Consider the following 27220-nt stretch of genomic DNA (forward strand, 5'->3'; position numbering starts at 1 on the left):
GCTTCCCTGCTCGGTGTTTCCAAGCTTCGTGCGCAAAGGACAAAGGCTCGCACCTCATGGTGCCAACACTGGAGCGCAGGCTTGCTGCCAACACACCAAACCAATTGACCGGTAGTAAAATTGAGTCGTAAAATCACTCTGGGTATACAGGTGATGCGTGCGTGAATTTGACAGCGCTTCACATTTTACTAGATACTTACACATGGTGCAACTGATTACAGCACAAAGCACATCCACTGGCCGTGGGTGTGTGTGACTCCAAGGCTGTGCGTGAGTGTGTGCGCGCGTGTGTGTGGGGCAGGGAGTGCAGGCTTTGCCACCGATCCTCCATTTGATGGAAGCACTTGGTTGAGAATACGAGAACACATTAAGGGCGACAATATGCCACACAATTTATTCCAAACGCTTTCAAGCAGAGAGCAAAAAATGCCAGCAGATGAAGCTCATGTGAGACTCCATTTCAAACAGATATATGTGAGGCTGTTCGAAACTTCCTTGCTGACTTCCTCTTCCTCTACGGTCCCCTGAGCTCCAACACTGAGAAGATGCAGCGCTCACCATTTGCCAGCTTACTGAGCGTTAAGGTGATTTTAAGGGTCGTGCTTCTCGTCGTCGTCATCTCCCTCCTCCGTTTTCGTCCGCCTCGGAACACGTCCTCCCACGCTGGTCTGACCGCAGTGATTATGTTCCGTAGACGGAAAGGAACGTAACGGACGCTAAAGAGGGCATCGGTAAAAAGGTCGTGTTTGAGCGCGCGTCTCCGTAGGGGCGTACCTGCCACGGAGTTGGGCCGGGGCATGAGGTGGAGCGGGATAGACTTGGCCGAGGACCCGCCCTCCAGGCTCCTCTCGGGGATCTTGTCCAGGCTGTAGGTGGAGGCCGTCATGTTCTCGTCCACGCGGTAGAGGCAGGACTCCATGGCCGACTTTTGGGAGTGAAGCTTTGCACCACCCTGCAAGCCCTCGCCGTATTTACCGCCCCGCTCCATGTTCTCCGAGTAGCTGGTCAGCGTGGCTGTGAAAGCAGAAACGCATTTTAGAGAAACTGGTGGATGTCTACATCCCGTTGCTTTAGGAAACTTGACTTTTACTTTGAAGGAAAGCGCACAACTGTCACACAGCTTTAATCCCCAACTATCGAGTGGAAAAGACACAATGCGGTCGCTGTCTACGCTCCCAACGCCTTACGATAACCGTCAAAGATCCCCGTGCCCCGATGACATGGAGTCTCTTACCAATGATGCCACTGTCCCTGCTCTCGAGGGTGGACGTGGGACTGGCGACCGAGCCGTAGGCGCAGTCCTGGTTGCCATGGTTGCCTGGAGCGGCGGGGGGCAGGGTGGAGCAGGGGCTGCCGGCAGGCGGGGAGGCAGTACTGCTGGTCAGCGTGGAGCAGGGACTGATCCGTTGGGTCACAGTTAAGCCCTGTGTGGGACGCCATTGTAAAGACAACAGAGTCCTCTCTGTGCGAGCGGAAAGAATACGGTAACACCCACACGGTGGCACCGCAAACAAGGCCATTTCTAACAACTCTGTGTCGTAAGCGAGCTTGCAGCTTTACCATATTAGGGAACACTGTTCATAAGATGTGGTGCTCAGCGACACATTTTTAATGCTTTTACAATGAGCTTTTTAAGGGCCTCTTTAGGTCACAGCCTGGTTCCCCGTTCTCCAAGTGCAGCACACTATACAAAGGCTCTTCATATTTCATATTCAAACTTGATCGCCGGCATACTTCAGCGGAACTCCTGCGGATACAGATAAGCTGATGCGAGGCAAAAGGTTAAGTCTACACGGCTCACGAGAGGAACACGGAAGACGTACGTATGTTTTTAGAAGCATGTTCACGCCAGGACCTGAAGGCGAAATCAGCTGACAATAACAAGCAGCAACTGTGACAGGGGGTTTGTGAAGTACGCTTCGATTGACTGCGGTGTGGGACGTTCGCCACGCATTGGGTGACAACCTCTGCCCACCACAGAAACGCACTCGTCAGATTGTGCAACCACCTGCCGGCGACATTCCTGCGCCTCACGTTTCCCTCGAGCTAAAACGGACAGGATTCCAGCGTCCGGTGGGAGACCGAACCGGAACATGACTGCGACCGGGTCTCACCCGTGACCTGACCAAGTCAGCTGTCGGAGGTTCCTTGGGACCTTATTACTTTGCTCATCTATTTAAACTCATTTGACCAGTTGTTATCAGATGACCTTTCCTGCTATCCGTGTTGCTCCGGAAGCGTGTAAAGGGGTAAAAATACCCATAAAGAAATAAAACGAGCGACTACGGCTGTGCGGGCGCGCACCTGAACCACCTTATCGAAACGAAACACTTAAGGCCAACCAGCGGCTTCTGGCTCAGAATAATTACTTATCATAACAACTAACCCTTAACTTATTTGCACAGCTGGACATGTTGACCAAACAACTTCAGTTCTGTAATATACAAGGACCTTGCTCGAGCAGACCCCCACCTGAAACCCGAACAGACAACCTCCTGGAATGAGTCCAGGGACTTAATGGCTACATTGCCAACACACAGTCACCGCGGCCATGGTGGTGACCTCAGAAACAATATGGACCGCTTGAAATACAAATCACAACAGCTCATGATGACATCGGACAATTAAAAAGTTTACACAAAACAAAGGTCAGTGTTTCCGTTTGTCAGTGACTGACAGGTGTTTACTGTCTGTGTAATACAATTCCTAGACATAGGAAGGAAATTCTTAGATCAACTTATTTTTAGTTTTGGACAGTTTCTATTTAAAAGTTGTACAACAAATAAAAAGTCTTTTATATCAGGGGAAGCACAGCGGCACAGCAGACGGGCTGGTGTCTCAGTGTTCGGGTTTGATCCTTAGTCTGTGTGGATTTTGCATGGGTTTCTTTGGATGCTCTGGTTTCCTCCCACACTCCAAGGGAATTCTTCAGGGGAACTGGTGACTCCAAATTGCCCATAGTGTGCATGTGTGCGCGCGCGTGAGTGCGCCCATTGCTTTGGCATACAGATGGGTGCAGTGAGTTTAGTACAGCATATCAAGCTCCGGAAGTAACCTTAGATAAAGGTGACAGCTGAACAATGCATAGCAAAGGTACTTCGAAGAAATGTGTCAGCTAAATCGAGAAACGATTTGGACAACAGCTGCAGCGTCTGACCAGGATAACGTGGGATCCGCACACAGACGTGGAGCAGCGACTCGCCGTGGTGCCTCGATAAGGGCGGCACCCACGACATGCGGGCAAGGGCTAAGCGTCGTCTCGAGGTCACCGCGGTACACAAGGGCCTGGTTTCAAACTTTCTCCATCAACGCAATCCCCTCAAGGTACCGGAAGGGCACAGTCCACGCACTTTAGCGCTCCATCCATCATCGCCTCGGCGAGGGCTCGCAAAAGCAGTTCAGGGTGCAGTTACATTAAAGCGCTCCACAAAGATGGCAGGCCTCCAGCACCGACATGGATCACACCTTGATTTATTAGAACCCTGTTACGAGCTCCTTTGGCTCCTTGTCTTTACGACACCAAGCCTATTAAAGGTCTTGCTGGAATTTATAGCATGTCACGACAAAAGAAAACAGCAGTCTTGTCTACTGAGAGCGTGTTCCTTGTTTCCGAAATTTGGTCTCGTATCTCCTCGGCGTCACGGGTACGACTGTAGGAGACGGGAATCGATAGAAAGGCAATCGCTTCAGTGTCGTACAGAGCGGAAAGCTGCACAGCCAAAATCTTTGAAACCGAAAACTGGCAGAGCTTGCTCTTGGTCGAGGTCCAAGCCACCGTGGTGCTCACATGCTGTATGGGTGCCGGTTCCCATTTCTCCACAACACTCCAACTGCTCCCTACGGCAAGTATCTTGGTGCGAATCCCTGCTGTGCCACACTAGCCATCTGTGGCAAGAAGGTCCAAGGAAGTCAAACTGTCCCATAATCCCCTGTGGAGGAGGGGAACTGACCAGGGTTCTATCTCCCTCGTTGCCCAGAGAGACAACCTGACAGCCTGGTGCTTTCAGTACCGCGAGTGAAACTGGTGCTCCCCTCAATGGCCCAACACGCAGTTCCACACAGAAGCACGAGTCCACTTCCTGGAACCAAGTTTCTTCAAACCCTCCAGCACCAGCTGCAGTTCACTTGCAAGTTGCTTTGCTTTTATTCTTCTGCCCAGTTCATCCGAGGCTCCTCAAACTTTTCACCGGTACTGGATAATCGCCAGTTCCCCAGTCAGTCAGTCAGTCAGCGGTAAATGTGACATGGCACAGCGTACCTTCATTGAACAGGAACATCCAGAAAACATTTTATTTGTATTAGGTGCCTCACCTTTACAAGGGCCAGATAGGTCACCCAGAAGGGGCGGTGGAGGCCTTTTAAATCAAACCAACGTATGTATTACGCAATTCCTCCTTCGACCAATTATTAAGTCTTGCAACAATCTCTACCTGCTGTATCCACGGGCTTTCAAAATCCAGGGTAAAACATCGTTATGCTGAATGAACCACCAACCACAAAGACATGTAGACGTACAACATCAACTGAAAGCCGAAGAAGGTCTAAGGAAGCCCTACCTGCTGCTCATCCTGCTCCTTCATGCTGTACTCCGTGTCTGCAGGCCCCTCGTTCACTTTGTCACCTAGCAGGAAGCCCAGCCGCGTCATTAGGGTGTTGGCTGCCTCGTCCACCGACGGAGGGGGTCCCAGCTCCTGGTTCGCCTCACCTGGGACGAGGAGAGAAGCGGCAGGGTCCGTCATGAGCCGTCGCCGTTCTCGCAGCTTTCTCGACGCAGTCAGGAGACGCGAGCGGTTGTGCGCAGTGCGGCGATGTTCTTGCGAGCGTGCTGCACGTCCCTGGCGAATCTCTCGCGGGTCCCTGGCGAGGGACTCGACATCTCTGCCGCGCACACCCACAATTCCTCGCCGCAGTATGTGAGTCACAACACCACTCTCCTGGGTGGCTCTCGCCGATCACCTAAGATGGAGGACCGAGATGAGAAACCCGCCACTCCGAAGGGAGGTTGTAAAGCGGACCCGAGGTGTGAAGTTCCGAGAGCGAGGAAGGAAAGCGCACCATCGAAATTCTTCAAAGCGAGAAAAACGCCAGCAAAATAACCTCCCACGTTACATGACACAAGAGGAGTCGGAACAACTGGGAGAAACGGGAACAACCAGATATAAACGGACACGCTCTTTCAAAGCTGTCCGTCTACCTTTGCAAGTCTCCGGCACCTACTGTGGCCGCTTTTCAAATCCGTTACAAAGTTCCTCGAGAAAACCTGTGAAATTACAACATTACCGTCACGAACCGTAGTACTTGCTGAAAAGTGAGCTGTGATGAAATGCGGCAGCAGTGGGTATCTTGCCTATAAATACTTTTTTAAGGGAAAGAAAAAAAAGCCTTACCAGTACTTTTTGTGTTTGCGAATATGCTGACACATTGGATGCACCCACACACTACGCGGAAACCACGCAGAGCGCTATGAGCCCCTCGAGTTGAGCTCGGGACAGCTGCCTGGTGCCACGCTAGCCGGCGTTAACTGCTCCAATACACTGAGTCAAGTCCGTGAGTAACGTTCCCCACAGTGGCGGAGCGCTAGTCATCACGCTAACTCACATCTCCAGTGTAAAGGTGAAGCTAGGGTGTATGAATGGGGGTACATCTTTTTATTTATATCAGCTGGGCAGCCATCTGTGTTCCTTTCATTTCACGGTGCTAGAAGGCCCTCGACCTGCTGTACGATCAAGGTAGGCATGTGGACAAAAAAAACAGAGAGAAAAGGATTTGATGCAAGAGTGGTAATAATGGTTTCTGTGGAAAGGACCCTGTTAAGCACTGAACGGTTTTTCAGTATCAGTTATTTGCTTCAATATGGAAAATGAAGTAGTATTATTGCTTGGATTAATCAGGCTTCCTGCCAACAACTTCTCCCATCAGTGTGTGTGTGTGTGTGTGTGTGAGAGACATCTACAGTCACAACAGATCAGAAGTAACTAGTGTTCCCTTCATCTCAAATGCAAATACTAAAGTAAAACAGATCACAAACATTTTTTTTTTTTTCTGTCCACTAGATTTGTAAGCTATGAAACATGGAGATAGATGTTGTCATGACAACTATCGGCGCACCGAAGCCTGGCGTCCCTGCCGGCCGAGTCCGTTTCCCTCCGGTCGTTTTCTGAATGTGCCAAGCCCGCCTGCGTAGTGCGGAGGGAGCTGGCCGAGCGAGCGGGGAAAGAGGCGCGTTGAGAAGAGCATCATCAAATTTAGCTCATCAGAAAGGCGCGCTCAACCAAGGCCCGGCCCAAGGTGAGAGGACTGCGGACGCTGGACACACCGGAGGCTGAGAAACCGACTGCCCGGAGGTCGACTCGTCTTCCCGGCTCGGGCGCAGCGGCTCTTGGACGCGTCGGACACTCGTAGGTTAGGTTTTGAGCAGCTTGCCCAGGTGTACTCACGTTTTACACAGGTAAAATTTCAAATTTCCTTTGAATTTAATGACAAGCTCATGCAGCCTGGGAAGGACTGGTTCAAGCGCTAGGAGGGTCCCAACTTTCATACCTCTGGCCAAACCAACGGAGGAATCGACATTATTAGTTCAGCCAGCTCTAGACTGCGAGCGCTTCTCTTGCTAGAGGAGAGTGAGAAGGCTTGTGAGGTAAGAGTTAAAAACCGACTGGCTTAGCTGGCTGCTGCAAGAAAAATAACAGATGGCACCTCTGTGAAGATGCTAGAGTCTCTCGCAAATCTCACTTGCACAGTCTCCTTCCCCAGCATTTAGCCATGGAGACAGTGAGCCCGACTGGATGTTTCTATGCAAAGTTACGCGCTCCCCATGACGGTGACCCTCTCCGGGGATCAGATGAAAACCGAGGCTCATTAATGAGTCACGTCGACCTTAGGGGGTTCGGGTGCTGCCACGAGAGGCTCGTCGTTCAGCAGGGAAACGCTCTTCATCGCCGATCTGAGCGACCCCTGCAGAACTGATGTGACATGCATGCAGCTCATCGCTACGCCCCCTGTGGCAGCCCCTTGTTAAAGCGCTTGTGGGGTTTCCTGCTGCTGCTCCTCCATAAAGGTCCCTCGACACGCTCTATGTGCAAAGTCTTGTGTGTGCGCAGCCCTTAAGCAAAGCTGTTCTGTTTTAAAGCAGGGAACTCATTTATCCCCACCCACTGTGGTCACATGACAGAAAAAATGTATTTGATAACATCCAGAGGAATACAAAATGAGACTATTAAAAAATTATCGCTTTGTTTGTGAGTGGAAATCAAAGCAAAGCTATGTAATTTTTCCTATATTAAAAAGATACTCTTAAAATAGAGTAAAGGAACACACACAAATCATTGTGCCAGCAAGCACCGTCATATACAGGGCGTGGAAACAGGAGAAAAGGGACTCATACGGTGAAGGGACTAAACCAAAATAATAAAAACCAACCACATAATCACATATTCGTAACAAACTGAATTCCAATCATCAATACAGCTTATGTGAACCATAAAAAGACAGGAAGCATTTTAACACGCAAGTTCCTCAACGAAAAAGTGACAGCACTCACCAGAGGCCAAGGGCCTGGACACACACTGGCTGAAATCGCTTGCCCTGAGCGGGGTTGTGGCGAACCGGAGCCGAACCCGGCAACACAGGGCATAGGGCTGGAGAGGGAGGGGACGCACCGAGGACGGGACACCAGTCCGTTGTAAGGCACCCCAAGCGGGACTTGAACCCCAGACCCGCCAGAAAGCAGGACCCGGCCAAGCCCTCTGTTCCAGCGTGCACCCCCCCCTACAGATGTACTGCTTGCAAATGATCGTAGTCTGGAGCATCAAACAACAGTATACTGCCTATAATAATGTCTGTAAAGTGACTAAGTCATCACGGACAACCAGATGCAAATACTGTTTCCTTATGATGTTCCCATACTCCAGAAACAACTCCTTAGACGTTGATAAAATTTCAAGGCTTCATGAATGCCACTACAAACCCAAACCCTCCCCATTGCCTCTCAAACCACCACATCACTCAAGGCCGATGCGAACATGCGCTTTCCAGCTAGAAAAATGGCCCAACATCCCCCTACAATATCACTCGGGACTTGTATGCAATGGACTTACGTCCCATCCAGGGTGTACTCTGCCTTGCGGCCTGTACGGCTGGGATAGGCTCCAGGCCTCTGTGACCCCACACTGTACACGTGGTGATTGACAATGGATGAATGAAGCTGTACGAGTGCCTTCAATGAAGGGAAGAAGATGTTAAACTGCATAAAAGGTAAACGAGACCAGTCGGCTTCGGGCTTTTTGCCCGCTGTGGTGCGACTCCACAAGAGACCTGACTAACGCCCTGTTCACACCTCACTTCGACAGTACTTGCTGTCTTGAGGCACTCCTATGGGCCAAGTGAGTCACACAGATTAGGTACGGTAAGGACAGCATCCTCCCCTAGAACATGCACTGCCAGCATAACAACCGGTGTAATGAGGAGGAGAACAACACCTCTCCCCCAAAGAAGAGAGCGGCTGTCTTCCGCACGAGCACAGGCCCTCCCGCATTCTGACCTGTAGCCTCCGACAAAACCTGTGTCGAACACGACAGATGACGCCTCCGCAACTTCGCCGCTGCGCTTCCATCTATGACAAGAGTCCCAGACGCAGGCAGATGCGTCATGATAATGAGAAGACAGAGGTACTAATTATGGCTGATATTAATACATAGGCTGAATGGCTGCCGATCCATGCTCCTCCCTGCGTCGCCCGTGGCACAGAGCCTGGCTTTGCTCAGAGGGTCATCGGAGACATGCACCGGGCGCCTGGTGGAGGAACAGGAGGAGTCTGAACTGGCTCGACAGCGGAGCTCATACAGCTGGACACATCGTTCCGTTGGGGGCCTTGCTTGCATCCAACGGACCACACCTTCCGCACAGGAGAACCAGAGCGGAACCAGCAGATCCACTGAACACAAACCGAAAGAGCTGCTGTAGGGCGTCCGGTTCCTTTTAGAGAGCAGAAACCAGCGATACCACAGGAACCACACGCTGCATTTGAGACGTTGATTCAGGGAGTCTCGTGATCTGGTTTTTTCTCATCTCTCCTCAAAAAAGGGATTTACACTTTAATGTTAAACATGGAGGGGGTGCGGTGGCGCAGTGGGTTGGACCGGGTCCTGCTCTTCAGTGGGTCTGCGGTTCGAGTCCCGCTTGGGGTGCCTTGCGACGGACTGGCGTCCCGTCCTGGGTGTGTCCCCTCCCCCTCCGGCCTTACGCCCTGTATTACCGGGTAGGCTCCGGTTCCCCGTCACCCCGTATGGGATGAGCGGTTCTGAAAATGTGTGTGTGTGTTAAACATGGACAAGTATTACAAAGCGAATGGCCTGCATCTCATTTTCAGGAATTCTTCAGATAAAAACTGTACACCTTCCATTAACCTTTCCTCACGGTCCCACCTTGACCCTTAAATTAAAAAAAAGTGAGGGAATGGACTTCTGAAAACGCTCGCATGTAACAGGGGCACGGAATTAAACAAAAAACCTCGGAAGAGGTTTCCCCTGCAGGAAAGCAGTGGCAATCACTGACAAGGCTCTTCCAGGTCAGGTTTTCAAACAATGCTCTCCACCCAAAAGATGAGGCTGACTTACACATATACATACAGTATGTGCATGGGTACAGTGCTCGACTGCGGATAGGCTCTGCTCCACGACGACCCTGCAACGCTGAAGCTGCTATTGATAACGTACACATGCTTAAAAATAATGGGAAAAAAGTTCCGTTTACTGACAATTAGAAGAGAAATTATGAGGAGTGTATAAACACTCATGCGGCATCTGCAACACAGCGTAAACACTGGGCCCTGTAAACATTACAGCAGTCGACGGCAGTCAGCACACATCTAGTGTTTTTCTCCCAAAACCATCCATGGAGCAACAAGCAGAGTGAAATCCAGCTGATTATAATAATGCTTGACAGTGGCGACCGGCACCTGACATTTCTCCAAAAATCACTGCTTCTCGCTACCGCTATCCGATTGCCACACAAAGGCAGATACCTGGAAAAGCTGTCAATTTGTACAAGAAACCTCGTCTCCCCTACAAGCTTCCAGTCGGGCCTGTAAATGAGGCACTCTTATCTCGAGCCCACAGCAGGTAGAGAGGAGCACGCAGGACGGATCGTCACAGGGTCCAGCCGGCCGGCGGCGCTGGGCAACGGCAGCCGCGACACACCGGCACAAACCACACTAAAGCACCATTGCAGAAGAGGATTCAGTACACCGTGTACTCGGGCAGCTGCTAGTGTATCTGCGCCCACGATTTGTGAGCGTTCACCTTCAGACGAGTCCGTTCTCCCTCCCCGTTCCCTCCGAAACGCACCGGAGACCCCTTGAACTGTGCAGTCCCAGTGTGCGCCCGACAAAGCTGAAGGCAGACTTCACAAAACAGCGACTCTGGAGGAAAAGCAAGGTGGCGAGGGTCTCAGCAGCTCCGTGACTCTCCCCAGTAGGGCTCAGTTGTCTGTGGGGATTCGCGAAGGTGAAACGGAGGGGATTAAAGAGGTTTCTGGGGCCACACGCAGCGAGGGGCTGAGCCTACCGCTCTTGCGGCCAAGCGCGGCAGAGCTGCTCGCGCCGGCATCGCCCCAAACTGCGGCGTCACACACAGAAGCAGCTCCGGAACACACTACCTTAGGGTCCCTCCTTCACTGCGCCCCCGTCCGTTTCATTCGCCATTACGTCCGTATACAGGCTGTGCGCCAGGGCCAAGCTGAGCTCCCTCATCGCGGTACATCTAATGCTCGACTCATAGTATTTGCCCAGAGAGTTGCATAAAATGTTTGTGGTGCATTGCAGTTTTATGTTGTTACCGCATAGCTTGCACATCTACACATGCCAGCAAACTTAAATTAAGATCTTCGGTGAACAAAATGCTGTTTATTCAAAGAATAAACTCCAGCTTCTTCTTCCTTAGATTTGCAATTTTTTTTTTTTTTTTAAAAGAGTTGCTGGTGACAGCAGCTGAGCCACAGTCACTGTTTTCCAAGAGCTGTGTGACTGTGTATAACTGCAGGGTGTCCATTCTTTGGGTCTGCTACATTAATCTCTTATGATTAATATGGAGGTAAGTATTTCTCCTTCGAGTACACAAATGCAATGACTTTCCTGACGTAAATTTAGACCTGCTCTGAATTTTTGTGCCCTCTACAGTCCCCAATAAATCATGGGCTGTTCATACATTTATATACACACACACACACACACACACACACACACACACACACACACAGCATCTGAAACCACTTGTCCCAAGCAGGGTTGCGGTGAACCAGAGCGTAACCCGGCAACACAGGGCGCAGGGCTAGACAAATCCAGGACGGGACGCCAGTCCGTTGCAAGACACCCCAAGCAGGACTCAAACCCCAGACCCGCCAGAGAGCAGGACCCAGCCATGCCTGCTGCGCCACTGTGCCCCTCCCCCCAAGTGAAACCAGGTTATCCAAAGTCTGTAGGAAAAACAGGCAATACACAAAACAAACACCGCTACACTTATTGGACAAAAGCAGACGCAAAAAAAAAAAAAAAAAAAAAAAAAAAAGGAGAATACTTCAGTAATAAACAAAAAAGGGGTGCGGTGGCACAGCGGCACAGCGAGTTTGGCCGGGTCCTCCTGTCCGGTGTTCGAGCCCCATTTGGGGCTCGTGCGGTAGACTGGTGTCCCATCCTGGGTGTGTCCCATTCTCCTCTAGCCTTGCGCCCTTTGTGCCGGGTTAGGCTCTGGCTCGCCATGACCCTACTCGGGACAAGCTGTTCTAGACATTATGTGTGTGTGTGTGTTAAAAAAAAAAAAAAACCTTAAGCTATGCAAAATGTTTAACATCTGGTAAATGTTCTTTAATGAATTAGTGTACATCGAGTACATTCCACCAACAGTAAACTGCATAAAATATATCACATGCCAGCAAAACACTAGTTCCGGCTCAAAGGCGTCAATGTTGGTGAACTGATGCATATCTGAAGAATAAAACAGGAACAAGATGAACCCATTTCACTGCCAGACTAAAGTATATGATTATTCACAGCGAGTCTGACTCACAAGTGTACATACATCTCCACGCCATCCTCCAGTCACACGGGAAGGTCAGAAGAAGCATATTACATTTCAACTACATCAATTTTGTTAGGTGATGCCTTTGTCCAACTTTCAGGTTTGTACACAAGTACCTATGGTCATTTACCCATTTGTACCGTGTGTGGAATTGATACTGTATCGATTCAAGGTGACAATCTCGATCGAGGGTACAACAGCAAGAGCAGAGATCTTCAGCTTCGCCAACCGGACACCTTCACATTACGAGTTGGCTTTTTAGGTAGTCGGACTCAGCTGGGAACGAGCGTGAGTGAAAGAAGCTGGTGCGATTTCCCTGCAAATACCCCCCTCAGTTGCACCGTGCCCACATCCTGTGTTTCCAGGATAGGCGCCAGACCACCGCGACTCTACACCAGTCACGGATGATGCATGGATGGCTGAACGAACACATTTACAGGACGCAATATGTTTGTGGGACAACGGACAGCAGAGCTCCAACTACAGGCATACAAGTAACAGAAGTGTATTAGTTTAAAACTGAATAATGTGCAGAAATCACATGTGATTTAATGTCATCTGCACATAATTTTCACAGGGACAATTGTACCAAGGCTAAGCGACAGAGGTGTTTCTACTTCACCCGCGGCTCGAAACTCAATTCTTATCTAACGCGATTCAAGTCAAGTATTCTGCTCACGGCCACGAAGGCAGCGCATGTATAATGACCCGCGTTTGGCAGCTCTTCCCCGCAACGCAGCTCTACCCAGCTTCCCTCCGACCAACGCACCGTAGATACACCGTTTTATTAACCCAGCAGCTGCGAGTGGCTCCTTCCGCTCCCCCTGGAAAAGAAGCGTGGTCGTGGGAAAAGAAAAATCTCACTTCCCACGGTGGATGAAACACGATGCCGACCGTTACATAATTTCTCTGCGGTGGGTGGATGGGGGGTGGGGTGGGACAGCTCGCAGAGGCCTAATCGCTTCCTGTGGAGCGCGCGTCGAAGCGGACGCCCGTTTACCTGGGCCATGGCTCAGCTGCAATAACAAATAGTGATGCAGACACTTGTGCCGTAGCGCAGTGCTGGTGGTGGTGGGGGGGGAAGGCTCCCGTAATGTGATTCACCAGGCTTGCTGATTATAGCGGCTCTCCGTGTGCTGCAGTCGCTGGCGCAGGTCTCCATAACCCTGCCAACCATTCTGTGCGCGCGTGCGCGCACACACACACACACACACACACACACACACACACACACACACACACACACACACACAGCCTACAGTTAGAAACACAGTTGACACAGCTTTCTATTACAATTATTTACCAAGGGCACAGAGGTAGTTGGGCAGAGCCGCCCTACATCCGTGTGCCACGAAGCAGCTGTAACCGAGGCTACTAGCAGCGGACTGTGGGATGGTACGACAAAGAAGAGAAAGGGGGAAAGAAAAACAACAACAAAAAAAAAAAAACCCAACATCTCATGACCAGAGAAAAAGCAAGCATAGCCGGTCAGTGTACTCAGGGAAGGGAGAAAGCAAACAGACACGTTTGCTGCCGCAAATTCATCAGGTTGGAGGGGACAGAGGGGTTAGCCGGAGGAGGTGAGGGTAGGCAATCCATTGAAGGAAGCAGACCATGGCAGAAACTGACATCGCAGCGGCCACGGGTACCGAGGGGAGACCTGAGAGGCGGCGCATCTAGCTGTGCTGCAGATAAACGGCACTGCAGAACTGCGGCTGGCATGGGGAGAGAGGCACGGAGACTAGACAGAGAGACACAGAGACAGGGCATCTGCATTATGTGGCGTTCACAGTTAAAATGGGCACGATCAACAGCCGCACAAAAACCCTTTCAGACAGACAAAGCACGGGTCATTCGGCACTTCACGCAGCGAGGGATCTCTCGTTCACGTTATCGTTTCCTTTCCCTCTCTTCCCTCCCGTAGCTGACATGTTTCAGCAAAGCCTGTCGGCACACAGCTCCCAGCCACAGGCTGCACCGGAGTGCACTTTTAAATAGTACTCCCCTGGGAGCAGCACTCTGCCCATGTTGTGGTTTCCTCTCACCAACAAGCCCCTGTGCGGGCTGGACTAGCAGGGACCTGGAGGTGCAGCCAGACCCAAACATCTTGGCCTGCAGCAAGCGCACCCACACGCAGAAACAAAGGTGAAGATTCAGGACAACTGACCACCTGCTCAAATCTCACATTTTACATGTACGTGTAAGAGGACACAGTTTAACACACAGCCATATGCACACAGACACACTGCAAACCCACACTCGACAGGCAGCTGCTGAAAATGGAATGACAGACAGACAGACATACAGACAGACACACACACAACCATATGATTCAAGTCACTATGAGAATTAGTATCTGAGTCCACATGTAGACGGCTACTGTCAGTTTACCAGCGTAACTTACATCCTCCTGCTCTCCTCCCCCCCAGTGCAGGTCGTACGACGGATGTGGATGCAAAGCTGGGATGCTAAGCATCCATTGCAGCAGCAACAGTGCAGAAACAATCCCACACAGATCTCTTTCCACCCACATTTGTACCCATTCGCTGCGATTACAGGGCTGACAGGAGAGCCTCTTCTCTGCGCTCCTGTCCACACAAAGCCCCCCCCCCCCCCCCAGGTGAACAGAGTGGCCCACAGCTCCTGTGACAGAGAAGCCCTACAGACAGAAGAAGCGGCCGAGCGACACTCTCACCATTCTCAAACCAGCTCCTGCAGTCCGCCAAACCAGATAAGGGTGCCGGCTGCTCCACATCCCCATCCAGGGACGCCAACGACCTGTCCTCCCCTGGCAGGGACCAGTTCATCAGGAGAGGCGGGACTGGTGCTCGGCGAACGCACCGGTGGGGGGAAGAAAGGCACAGCGAGGAGCTGTTATTCTGAGGAACGCGCTGGAAAAAACGTCAAGAGAATTGGTCTTGCAGCTCGCGCTGCGCGTTGGCATCCTCGGAAGGTGCTGAGGTGGCAGCGGCTGGCTGCTGCGGAGGTGGCGGTGGTCAGAGGTCCGAGGTAGCGAGGGCTACACGGAGGGGGGCGCCCTCTCGTCGCACCGCGCCCTGTCCTGCCACTCCCTGCCGATTCCCGCGTGACCGGTTCGTCCCCCTCTCCCGGTGCTCTGTCCTCCCTCTGCGTGTGCGTGTGTTTGTTTGCGAGAGCCCAGGTCTGTAGGAGATGAATGGCGCAGAACTGCTGTTGTCAAGGCAACCGTAGGGGAGGAGAGAGAGTATAAGGGTGTGTAAAAAAAAAAAAAAGAGGAAAAAAAAGAGATGGGAAGGCGAAGGAAGGAGTTATTAAAGAGACACTGTGGCTGATTCTGGCAGCATATCTGACGAAGGGGAAAAGACGCGGCACGCGTATGTAATCGAGCTCAAAGGCATCCTGGCAAGGGCAGGAAAACGCGTGACAGACAGGAATCCTGTGTCATAGTCCCATCAGCTTAGAATCCTGTGCAACATATATAAGGATACTTAAAATACTGTCAATATTGCCATTTTATGCAGCTCAAATGTAAACAGGGAGGGCTTCTAAGCTTATTAATAAACCCAACATGTCTGCCAAAACGGGTAAGCCGGTACCGATATATCAAAGGCCTGGCACGCCGCGATCCTAAATTACCATAAAAGTACTTATATTCACCATGTGTCATTCAGATAATGGGAGCATGCAAACCAGGCACACCAGGACAAATGAGATACAAGATAAATCACGTTATCAAGTATCACCAAGGCACCATAAATGGATAAACTTGCCAAGCGAGAAGAAAGTTGCGGCATTAACCTTAATTCATCATTAGAAACTGGGCCACCAAATTAAGCATCCTTCCATTTTTTCTGCAGTTGTTAGTTGTTATCTTGTAGGGATACGTACAGGACCTGATCGCTCCCTGAGCTCCGCTAACACTACCGCCCTCCTCCACCTCCGGCCGTGTTGTCGTCCCACTCGCAAGGGACCCAAAATCAAAGCCCTGTAGGTTCCTGGTTTTAACTTAGATGAAGGGGGATGACCTCCCTCCGTCGCTCGGAAACACCGAATCCTTTCCAGGATTCGAGAAGGGTCTCAAAACACATCTCTGTCAGACCCAGTTCTCTTCTTTCCCCATTTGCTGAGGTCCATATATTGTATTGCACCCTCTGCCACGATCACCACCGTATGTGCAACCAGACTTTTTTTTCCCCACTTTTACATGCAGCTACTTGTCTAACGCAAGCCCCAAAAAAGTGGGACAGACAAACTGGACAGTTACGTGTCTGTATCAACAGCTCTTTGTCTGCTGCAAAACGCATGTTGTTCATAGAGTTCTATAAAATAATGGACTTGCAAAGGTAAGCAGAATTAAGGAGGTCAAATAGTCATGGCTTGAACTGCAGGTACATCCATGAAAAAACCTATGAACTACTCAGAAAAAGTTAAATTACTGCATGAGACAAATGGGAACCGTCTGGTCATCATGAGACTATAATCCCCCAACAAGGAGAGAGAGAGACTCTTAACAGGTTAGATGATTAAAACCCCTCAACGGACTCAGAAACACCCAGATTACAGCAGAATCAAAAGCTCGGTGACCCTGTCAAAACTCAGAGCTCTTATTCACGTTAAGGCTTGATGTGTGGACGAAAACTCATACCCCGGAGTCATAATTATAAAATCGGTACCAGCTGAGCAGCCAGAAAAAGCATTACAATCTCATGAGTCTTGCGTTACTTCTTCCAACACGAGGACAGGGTGATGCTCAGAGAGCCAAAGGACTACTGTATCTCACAGGGTCTGTTGACAGCTGTTAAGCATAATGGCCGACCTGTAATGGGCGGCCGTCTCCTGAGACTCACCGGATATGACAATTGCTCTAGATGGTGGAATAACGAAGAAGTATGGAGGCCACTTACGCGGCCAGGTGCGCACGATGGTGCAAACAGTGCCTTGTCACGGTGCTCCCATATTCCCCGGAGAGCAATGCCCTCGTACACACTGCTGAATGCGCAAACACCTACGTTAATTCAAAGGCCCAAGTCGAGAGATGTAAACATCATCAAACCTTAACTGGTGTCCCTGAAGCGCACAGCACATTACGTTACATTTCTGCCTCGAAGAAAAGAAGAAAGGTCCAGCGAAACTGTAGACACGCCTTTGGGCCTGTACGGCATCATCAAGCGCGGCCCATGGGAGCGAACATCCTTAGCTTCGCATTTTCAAAAAGGAAACAAAAAGCCTGTGGACAACAGTAGGTGGTGTAGCGGTTACAGATCTCACTTACGACTGAACAACGCAGTCCTATGCCAGCTTGGTCAAGGCACTTACCCACAAATGATACGGTGGAATGTACCTGTCTGAATTAGGGAGTAAATCTTCATAAGCAGCTTAGTGTACAAACCTAACATCGTAAGTCACCCCGGAGGAGAGAATGAGCAAAATCAATAAATGAAATAAGTCCATTGTCAGTAAATGCTTGTCTAGTTCGGGGCTGCAGTGGTCTGGAGCCTATGACAGATCCAAGCACCTGAGACAGGGTACATTCTGGGCAAGAAGCCAGGCCACTGCAGAGCAATCTCACTCACTCACTCACTCTCACAAAAAAAAAAAAAAAAAAAACCCAGGTAATTTAGAGTCACCTGTCTTTGTGCTGCACACGCATACAGGAAACACACGCAAACACCACACAAGATTTGAAGTTACAGGACACGAGCCCTACCTGTTGTTTCACTCATACAAATAAGATTTCTACCAAAGGTTTTACTTTGAATTTAGTGGCCATTTTGTCAATTATGGGGGGGGCATAGCACATCTTCATCTTTAGTATCGCTCAGAGGTCACGAGGACCGGTTTGTGTCGACCACCGAGGTTGTATTAGTAGCTAAGTTATAACACTCAATTTCCCTTAATGTCCTTTAGTATTTCCAGAAGTCACACTAATTAAACAATGTGCTTCTTGAGAAAGTTGTCTTTGTTTGTTCATGTCTACTGCTTTGTTTGCATTTATTACAAAATACAAATATGACATTATTGCTGAAAAGGTCATGTGTACACCCTTATAAATAACAGAGCAGTCCTCCAGAGATCCCGGCACATGATTCAAATGAGAGCCAGGTGATGACAATTTGTACCCAAATAACAAATTTAATTAATCAGATGTAATTAATCATCTCGTAAGGCATGATTGCCCCTCCCTTGGTATAAACACATGGAAATATTTCTGTAAATACTCTTCTTTGTGTTGGGGAAATAACAAGTTTACTATGGTGCATGGGGTACGCCTGTAATTAGTTTGATGTGACCTGCTAACGGGCTTAAAGGCCAAGTGTAATTTTCCACTCTTTGAATAGGAATCTACTGGGAGGGTAGTAATTGTATTGATTGCAGCCATAATGGAGAAACCGCTGTATTGTTCAGAAAGAAATTACACAACCGCTTTTAAGTGTTTCACTGGAGGAAGACGTTCAATCAGCTCCTGCCGATCAGTTATTGGCAACATCTGTCTTGTGTGTGTGCTCTTTACTACTTCCCCATAACAGAAGTCAACAAAGAATAAAAGAAATTAACGAACAATAAAAATAACAGACTATTTTACATGCTAAATAATCCAGCATTTTGAGTATAATGCTGAGTCAAAGGCTACACCGACACAGTCTGAAACCACTTGTCCCGAGGCGAACCGGAGCCTAACCTCGCAACACAGGGCAGAAGGGGACACATCCCAGACGGGACACCAATCCAGCGCAAGGCACCCCAAGTTGGACTTGAACTCCAGACCAACCAGACAGCAGGATCTGGCAAAGCCTGCTCCTCCACCGCATCCCCATCATCAGAGAACTGTCTCCACAATGTTTTGACAGGTTGGTCATGGATAAGGAGCGCCACCCTTTGGCCATTAGGGCACTGCTTTTTTTTTTTTTTTTTTCTAACAATAACTGCTATCATGCTGCAGCTTTTTACAACAAAAGCCTGGTAACTATCATTCAAGAATCACACGGGTTCAGAGACTGGTGATGAAAATCCACGGACACAGGGGGGCGGACAGCTGGACGGAGCTGCACTGGTGCATGCTGGGACTTTACTTCAAATCACACATCGAAGCCATTACCTTCACACACCTTCATGTGCACTTTACTCATGGTGTGCCGTCAGATTAGTGAGCAGCGTGGTGAAGGCAAAGTACAGTCATTGCAACCGGAAGGTTGTCAGTTCAAGGCCCAGAGAAGACTTTGCAGTAGTTTTTTAAACAGGAAAATAATGGCATCATTGTTATGCAGCAGAAGTAATAACTTGTGTGAAATAATACACACTTCTGCATCGTTTTGCTAAGTTACCGCAGCCATGGTGGCCCAGAGAGTCGTGCTGTGCCTCACGGTTCTGGCGCGCGTGTTCCAACGCCACTCGCTCAGTGTGGAGGGTTTGTATGTTCAAAAACCAGTTTTGGGTAAACTGGTGACTACTTTGCCCGTCTTGACAAGGAACCAGCTGAATACAACTTAACAGCAAGAACCATTGGATGAATCCCAGGTATCTTCAACGGGCACATTCCTCTACATTACAGAAGCTCAACCCCATGACTCTTTTGGTCCGCAATCTGAAATACGCTGATAAAACACTGTCAACACACTGTTGACTTCTTAGCATATCATGTAGGTAAATATTTAGGTTAATGTGACAAACCACTAATATTACCCTATCAGTGAGAAAAAAGCACAGTTGTCACTTTTTTTCTGGATGAAAGCGCATGTTCGCTGTTAAGTCATACTCATAATACCAGGCTAAAGCCAGCACCTACTGAGATAAAATGGAAAAGTAATTAAGCAGTTTTAATTGTTTCTACAGAAGAGGCTTTTAATAACTCCGATAAGGCCGTCTCCCTGTGAAGTTCCATTAGTGTTTCCCAAAACGGCCTCAGCCTCTGACATGGGGCCATCCAAGCCCTCTCCAGCACCAGTAAGCACCATAAAAATGACAAGGCTTAAGAAGAGACAATTAAAGCGGTTTAAATGTTCCCCCTGCATTATATAAATGTTTTCCCTGTCAACTGTCAGCAGGAGGAAAGGCAGTGAGGGAAAAACAAGATCGTGATGCTCCCTAGTGGTAACTTGCAGCGTTGCACCGAAACGTGCTCCTTCCGCAGCTGAACAAACTCGCTCATTTGCCATTTCTGCTGTCATTTTTGAGCAGCGCCGCAAGGACCAGAGACGTTTGCGACCGCACAGTTAAACGGAATCTTTCAGTGGCATCTCGCACACAGACAAACCCACTCTGCCTTGCTGGCATTAGCAATAGCACAGAGTTTCTTAGGGACGTGACCGCGATGAGAAGCAGTCGGTCGTGACATGTCAACAGTATGACATTCCAGGAACCAAAGATCAAAACCAAACGGCAGAGGATGGATCAACGTAGATCTCATCTCGCATCAGACACTTCCTGCAGCATCCTGTTATAAACACACTTGCACCCTGAAGGTTGTTAGGTCGCAACCCAGAAGGTACTCGGCTGCAGCGCCCTTAAGCAAGGCGTCCGACTGCCTTCGGCAAAGTATTCAGCAATGCAAGTGGCCCAAGTGGCCCAAATGGCCTTGTGTTTTTAGTCAAAAGCGCCTACCAAGCACAGCATAATACTGTGTATGCTACACGACGCTCGGAAAAAGGGCGCAGGTAACCACAGCAGCGCTCCACTTTGCCCAAGTAATGCCCCCAAAAGAGCGTGAGGACTGCTGCCGTACCTGAGAGCTTCTTCAAGGGCTGCAGTCGCATGCTGATGGCCTGGTGCGAGAGCAGCGGCGAGGAGGGCAGCGAGCGGGACACGCCCTCCATGATGCGGATATGCTGCATGCCTTCAGTCACCGCCAGCGGGGAGACGCCATAGTCGCCCTCAAAGGTGTGTGCACTTTTGGTTGTGCCGCCACCTGCAAGGGAGGAGCACAAAGGGCACGATCACTGATGGGGTTGGGCCTTTTCAACACGGACCTAAAACCTTATTCCATTTAATGAGGCGGCCACTTCCGGTGCAACACAACCACTCCAGACTTGTTCCCTAATGCACAGATGACTACTTGAGCACTTGAAATTCAGCGTATTGGACACCCCTTGCAGTTTCACGATCGGAAGAAATGCGAGAACTCAAGAAAACAGTTCAAGAAGAGCACGTCCAGAGGAATTTGGATTTCAGAGAAGTACATGTGTGGCAGTTGTGCTTCTTGAATCGGAATGCTGTCAAGCTACAAGTCGCCAGACGCAGGCAACATTTAAAATTAGTCACGTGAATTTGTCCCTTTAAGGAGGACTGCAGAAACCTCCTATACGGCCCTTCGATGCGACACAAAAAAGGCCAGTAAAAAGTATAGAAAGGTAAGTACAGAATGTACGTTATTGCGATGGCTCTTGTTCCAAGCCATGAACACGGACACTGCTCTGGAAAAAGGTGTGTCCGTGGGAGATGGGCTCTAAGCAGTGGGTGCAGTACTCCATTTGATGCCTGGCAGCCTGTAATTACACCACAGGCCTGCAGGAGTGTAATAAAATGAAGACCGACCCTGGGTGAGAGGGGGAGGCCACCTGTCAGCTGTCCTAACTCAGCCGCAGGAGGGAATGCAACCCGAGCTCAGAGTTTTTCCTTGAGCGCCCCACCTCCACTCACACTCAGATCTAATGGCCAAAGGGTCTCAACTATAAACGCATAAGAACATACATGTTTATTCATTTAGCCGACACTTCTTCCAAGATAAGCGTCTAAACGCATTATGCAGCTCATGTTTACGGAACGAATGGGAGGTCAGGAGAGAAGCGAGTCTGATAGAAATGTGGTTCGAGTCCCTTTTTGAACATTGAGATGGATTCAGCAGTTCTGAGGGAGCAAAAGAGGTCGTTCCACCACCTAAAATCAAGAAGCTTCCGACTCCGGAACGCTCGTGCGTGGGATCGCCAAAAAGCCAGAGGTGGAGAAGCGTAGCAGAGTGGCCAGGGTGTAGCAAATGATCACATCCTGAAGTTATTGGGGAGCAGGTCCATTGATGGTCAGCTGTCAGGGTGTTACAGCAGGAGGTGGGATTCACACCTGGCTCTGTGAAGTGCAAAGTGGCAGCTCTAAGCACTGTGCCAACTGCTGCACCCACATACAGAGGGAAGGTACAACTCGCCACTGTGCTAGAGAGTGCAGCTGGAACCCTTTTAATGGCCCTGGGAGCTCTCTACCTCAGAGCTACTGGTTCACTATGTTCCTTTTTCTGGACTTATAAACTCAAGTGTCCTCCACGCTACGCTAAGAGCTTAGGCAGATGGTCTCATATCTGCCATTTCCAAAAATTCCGAGTGAAGCCGGAACCACCGACTCCTCCTCCACACTGACATCACAACAGCGCAGAGGTCCAACGGGCAGCGGATAGTACTGTAAAATAAAATTTAATAAAGTGAAGAACGCGTGGGCAGGCTGCAGTGGCAAACATGTCGGCGTGTTTTCCTCGAGGACCCGCTGACATTTCGAGCACAAAGCCCAGCCGTAGAAGTCCGCGTCACATGATGGGACGCCTGCTGTCCCACTGGCATACGGCAAACGCTAAGGGAGGGGCACTTGACACAACCCGCCAACAGAAAGCTCCGCCCACCTCGTGAGAGGGGCTGCATTGCTTCCTGCTACTGCACGCCCTCCGCAACCTCCCGTTAGGCATCAGCCGACGACTCGCACAGGCAACGCAACGTGAACCTTTCCGTATACGTCCGACTGTCTGAATATCAACCACCAGAGGGGTGCTGTCCATATTAGCCACGCATTCTGCTCGATACACTCTGCCAATATTTGCACAGACCCTGAGTGTCTCAGCACTGATCTCTATATTACAAGGAAGACAAATAATTAACTACCAATGGAGGACATTCGCTTTCTACAAGTCACTTAATCTCAGAATGTGACAGGATATCGCTTATTGGAGCGACGTTCCTTAAGATACTCAAAACACATTAAATACAAAGCTTCTCATAACCTACATTAGTACACATGTATATAGAACAAACAATAACATTTGATCTGTGAGATATTTTCAATGAACTCTGGACGGTGAGGTCCTGTTTTGAGGTCCTCGGAGAGGGATTTATGACAAGTGTTGTGAGATGAGTATCGTAACCCTTTGGCTTTGAGTTTTATTACTTGTAACGTATTTGCATTTTCTCCGTATACTGACGCTACATTATCGTGACCCACTTCTTTGCTAGTAAAACACATTTTAACTGTTGTATTTCAGCCATGCAGTAAAACTGTGTGCAGTTATAAAGGTATATTAATGCACAGTGAAACCAACATGGAGGGAAAAAGTGGAGCATTTCAGCCAAGACTGATTAAACGAAATGAGGAGCTCATAGACCTGGGAAAAGGACAAAGTGGGAGGCAGAACTGCTAAAAATACATAGCACTGGGTGCCCCTTTCGCTTAGTCCTACCTTGGGTGAGGTGGCCGAGTCGTGGGTCGGCGTAGGTCGACCGGAAATCGCCAGGGTCTTCGCTCCCGCTGTCTGTCAGGATGATAGAGAAAAGCAGATGAGGGCAGGCCGGCCACCGGGGTGGAGGAGGCGGGTGGTGAGGCTCTACACCCTGCGGCCGAGCGCTGCGGAAGAAGAGACCGTCAGGCTGAAGTGGGCGAGTGCTGCTTCTGTAGGCTGGCGGCGAACACCGACATACACCACGAGCGCTGGCACAAACGCCATCTAACCGGCTAGCTGGTGGGCTGAATGAGCCGAATCGATAGGCGGGCGTCAACGACGCCCCCGAGCCGGTGGTGCGTACCACGGGATACGGGTCACTGGAGATCCCTGTGCCTTCCGCAAAGAACGGTCCGTCAGCTTCCGCCGCTTTCGCTCAACCGGTCTTCGCACTCAATACTGTTGAAGAAAACCTTAAGAGAGCAACTGCGGGCCCTCGTCCCGGCGATCATCGGAGTGCGTGGACGTTTGCTTCGGACTCCATCAATGTATCGACCGCACTTAAGTAGGTAGACGTTTGGCATCAGATGTTGTGAAAGGCATAGCAATGCCACACCACAAAAGCATGGTACAGCCTCTTATAAGTCTCAAGTGGATGCCTTTGCCCATACAATGTTACATTTGTATACTTACTAACTTAGTAGCTATTTACATTTATTAATTTCGAGACAATCTTCTCCAAAGTGATGTGCAGTGAGCACTATGTGTTACTTAGCTGACACTTTTGTACAAGGTGACAAAGTGCGAGATACGCTGCACTAAACTCCCTGCAGTCATTCACCCCTCAATAGAGCAGTGTCATAACACACACACGCACACACGCACGCACACACAAACACTAAAGACAATTAATTCAGAGGCACCAACTGACCTGAAACAAAAGTTTTTTGGACTGTGGCAGGAAACTGCAGCATTTAGAGGAAACTCACACCAACACACACACGCACACACACATCATTCAGCTGCTATAATACAACAGCGCTAGCCACTGTGCCACACTGCTACTTACGAGTGATTTACCCATATATACAGCTGGGTCAGTGTTGCAGAAGCGAAAGGAAGCATTGTGATCAAGGGCACTGCACCAGAAGCAGGGACTCAAACCCATCCTTTGATTACAACCGCACTAACCATTACCCCTCCTGCTGCCCCTCTTGTCAGACAGGACACCATCATGTTGTTGATGCTCTGGCAATGGTTTACTCTTCCTCTGGTGGCCCCAGAGCTCTCTGTTCTCCTTCAGAGCATCTGCCTCTTCCTCCCTTCAGAAAATCCCTCTTCATGAGTCTCAAATAGAGTGAAACAATGTCATGCAGAGTTCTGACCAACTTCCATCATCCGAGCTCAAGCTTCCCCTGGTCAGTGTTGCCCCAGTGCACCTCCGCCGCCAAAAAGAATCGCACTGCTGACAACAGAAGGATAGACTGCAGAGTTTGGGAACCTTTGTCATCTGTGCCGAAGTGTCAACAACCACTTCTCGGTATTGTTGTTGGTACTGTACGCATTACACGATGTAAGAAGAGTTTGAAGAGAAAGCAGGGAAATACAGAGTTACACACAACACACACACAAATAATGACATTAAGCTCCATCACAAAACTCAAACCATGATTCGCCCTATGGTTTATAACAGACACCTCTCCTTTCCACACAACATTATTCATTCATATTAAAAAATTTTTTTAAAAATTAAAAACTTGTTTAAGGAGTGTTTAAAAAGAAAAAAGCAACCTTTCGCCCACAACCCTCTGTTAGTCGAGGCGCGTAGCTGCAAGGATGCACACACTAACAAGCCAAGTGGTCTGAAGCAGGAGAGCGACGCTTTCATGTTAGACTCCCTATAGGATGCACTACAGAGCACATATATTTTTTTCTTTTTTATTTTATTGCGAGAGTTATATAATGGCTTCTACTGGGCTGGTATTCAATTAAATCTGGACCATGCGGGTTATTGTTGCTGTCAATTTCTTAGGAGTGCTCAGGTTTTAATTATGTATACGTGCAACAGGACGGCTGCGTTTTCTTTGTTGCTGAGGCCCAAATTTAAACAACGTAAAAAGGTACAGATCTGTGACACACCAGGGCATGTCGGGCTGGAGGAGTTATCATGGATGGACTGCTGATACTTTTTTTTTTTTTACATAGCTCCATGTTTACCCTACTCAGAATACTTCAACCAGACAAAAAAAACTTATCATTTCACTCATAAACACAACTGTTTCCAGCCACTACAAACAACTCTAACAGGAACTTCTCCAGCTGTCCAGTGGCCACATCTGGTGCTGATTTAACAACAAGCCACACCGAGACACGAGTGTCAACTTGGCATCGCCAAAAGGTACCGAAGAACTACGTACTGAAAGCTGGCAGCACACAGTAACGTAGTAAGAACACAGTAACAAGGAATGCAGGTTGGGTCACATTTTGTGGGCGGCACAGTGAGTAGCACTGCTGTCTCACAGCGCCTGGGTGGTGCGAGAGAATGCGGTTTGACCCCTGACCAGTCTGTGTGGAGTTTGCACGTTCTCCCTGCGCGGGTTTCCCTCGGGTGCTCCGGTTTCCTCCCACACTGCAAAAGACATGCTGGTCAGGTTCACCCATAGTGTGTGAGTGACAGAGAGAGTGTGTGTGTTCCACTGATGTATGGATGAGTGACCCAGTGTAAGTAGTGTATCTAGCAGTGTAAGTAACCTTGGTGAATAAGGTGTGTGGGCTCATAACACTACATAGAGTTCATTGGATGTTGCTTTGGAGAAAAGTGTCTGCTAAATAAATAAATGCAAAGTAGAGACCCAATATGTGTACTGCGCTGGGGCATGCAAAAAAAGGGTCAATGTTACTTTATCTAGTATGCGTTACCGGTGAAAGGTCTGAATACAAGTGGTCGACCTGGGCAATATATTTATCCGATGAACTGGAGAGGAGAGCGAAAGCATACTACTGCATCGGAGCTGGGAAGACATGGTGGCTCATTTCCTGGTGAGACTTGTTAACCAAACGGGAGGAGGCATACTAGTTTCCACTAGTTTCAAAAGTGTTGGATGGTGTTGTGTGTCCAATATTTGGCTTTTGAGGTTGAGCAAGTTTTATCTGAAACAACAGAGATCATTCGAACGTTAAACAAGTTGCCACCACACGGCTATAAAACGCTTCCCGTGTCCTGCTTCCTGTGCCATTCGCTTCTGGTTTAGTCTGCAGGAAACTAGGTTATTACCAGCTCCGGATTCTCGTGAACTGTCAGTTAGGCGCGTGGGACTGAAGATTCAATTATGGTCGAATGCAAAATAGCACACCAGCACCCTCCAGTGACACACATGGTGGACCTGAGAGTGTCACATAGATCTAATTAAATCAGCCAGTCCATATAAATTGGATCCAGAGCCGAAACGGACCCGTGAGCGTTCCGCCAGCAAGCAACAACCTACCGAATGAACACAGGAAACTTTCCTTCCATGTATTGACACTCCACTGGGTCACGGGATCCCAGAGCTTCCACTGTTGCCTATAAATTGACAAGAGTTTATTTCTGTGTTTGAGACACTAACTGTACCTTTACCCCGTTAAGACCTTTCTGCTGCAGAGCAGATGGTGCGGCACAGGGCGGCAATTCCGGCAGGGCTGCCCGGTCCTGCTGGACAGAAGGTCACTTTTTACATCATCGGACAGTATTTTGGCTGCATTTCCACTCCCAAGCTGCTCTTTCTGA

The 27220-nt window shown here is 49.3% G+C and overlaps 1 protein-coding gene across 4 annotated transcripts in view; it reads right to left on the reverse strand.

Annotated features, from left to right (window-relative positions):
- The window catches only part of LOC108941576 (protein TANC2-like), a 151684-nt gene that overhangs the window by 22857 nt on the left and 101607 nt on the right, over positions 1–27220 (reverse strand). For 2 of the 4 annotated variants that reach the window (XM_029254272.1, XM_029254270.1), the window contains exons 3-7: positions 23476–23547; positions 20770–20952; positions 4557–4705; positions 1235–1424; positions 775–1014 (exon numbers count right to left, since the gene is read on the reverse strand). In XM_029254272.1, the coding sequence (XP_029110105.1) occupies positions 775–1014; positions 1235–1424; positions 4557–4705; positions 20770–20952; positions 23476–23547 (834 nt within the window). Of the gene's footprint in view, positions 1–774; positions 1015–1234; positions 1425–4556; positions 4706–14766; positions 15289–20769; positions 20953–23475; positions 23548–27220 lie in introns of those variants that run through there. The other 2 variants (XM_029254273.1, XM_029254274.1) reach the window with 2 other exon arrangements.

This window comes from Scleropages formosus, chromosome 8, assembly GCF_900964775.1.
Source record: "Scleropages formosus chromosome 8, fSclFor1.1, whole genome shotgun sequence".
NCBI lineage: Eukaryota > Metazoa > Chordata > Actinopteri > Osteoglossiformes > Osteoglossidae > Scleropages > Scleropages formosus.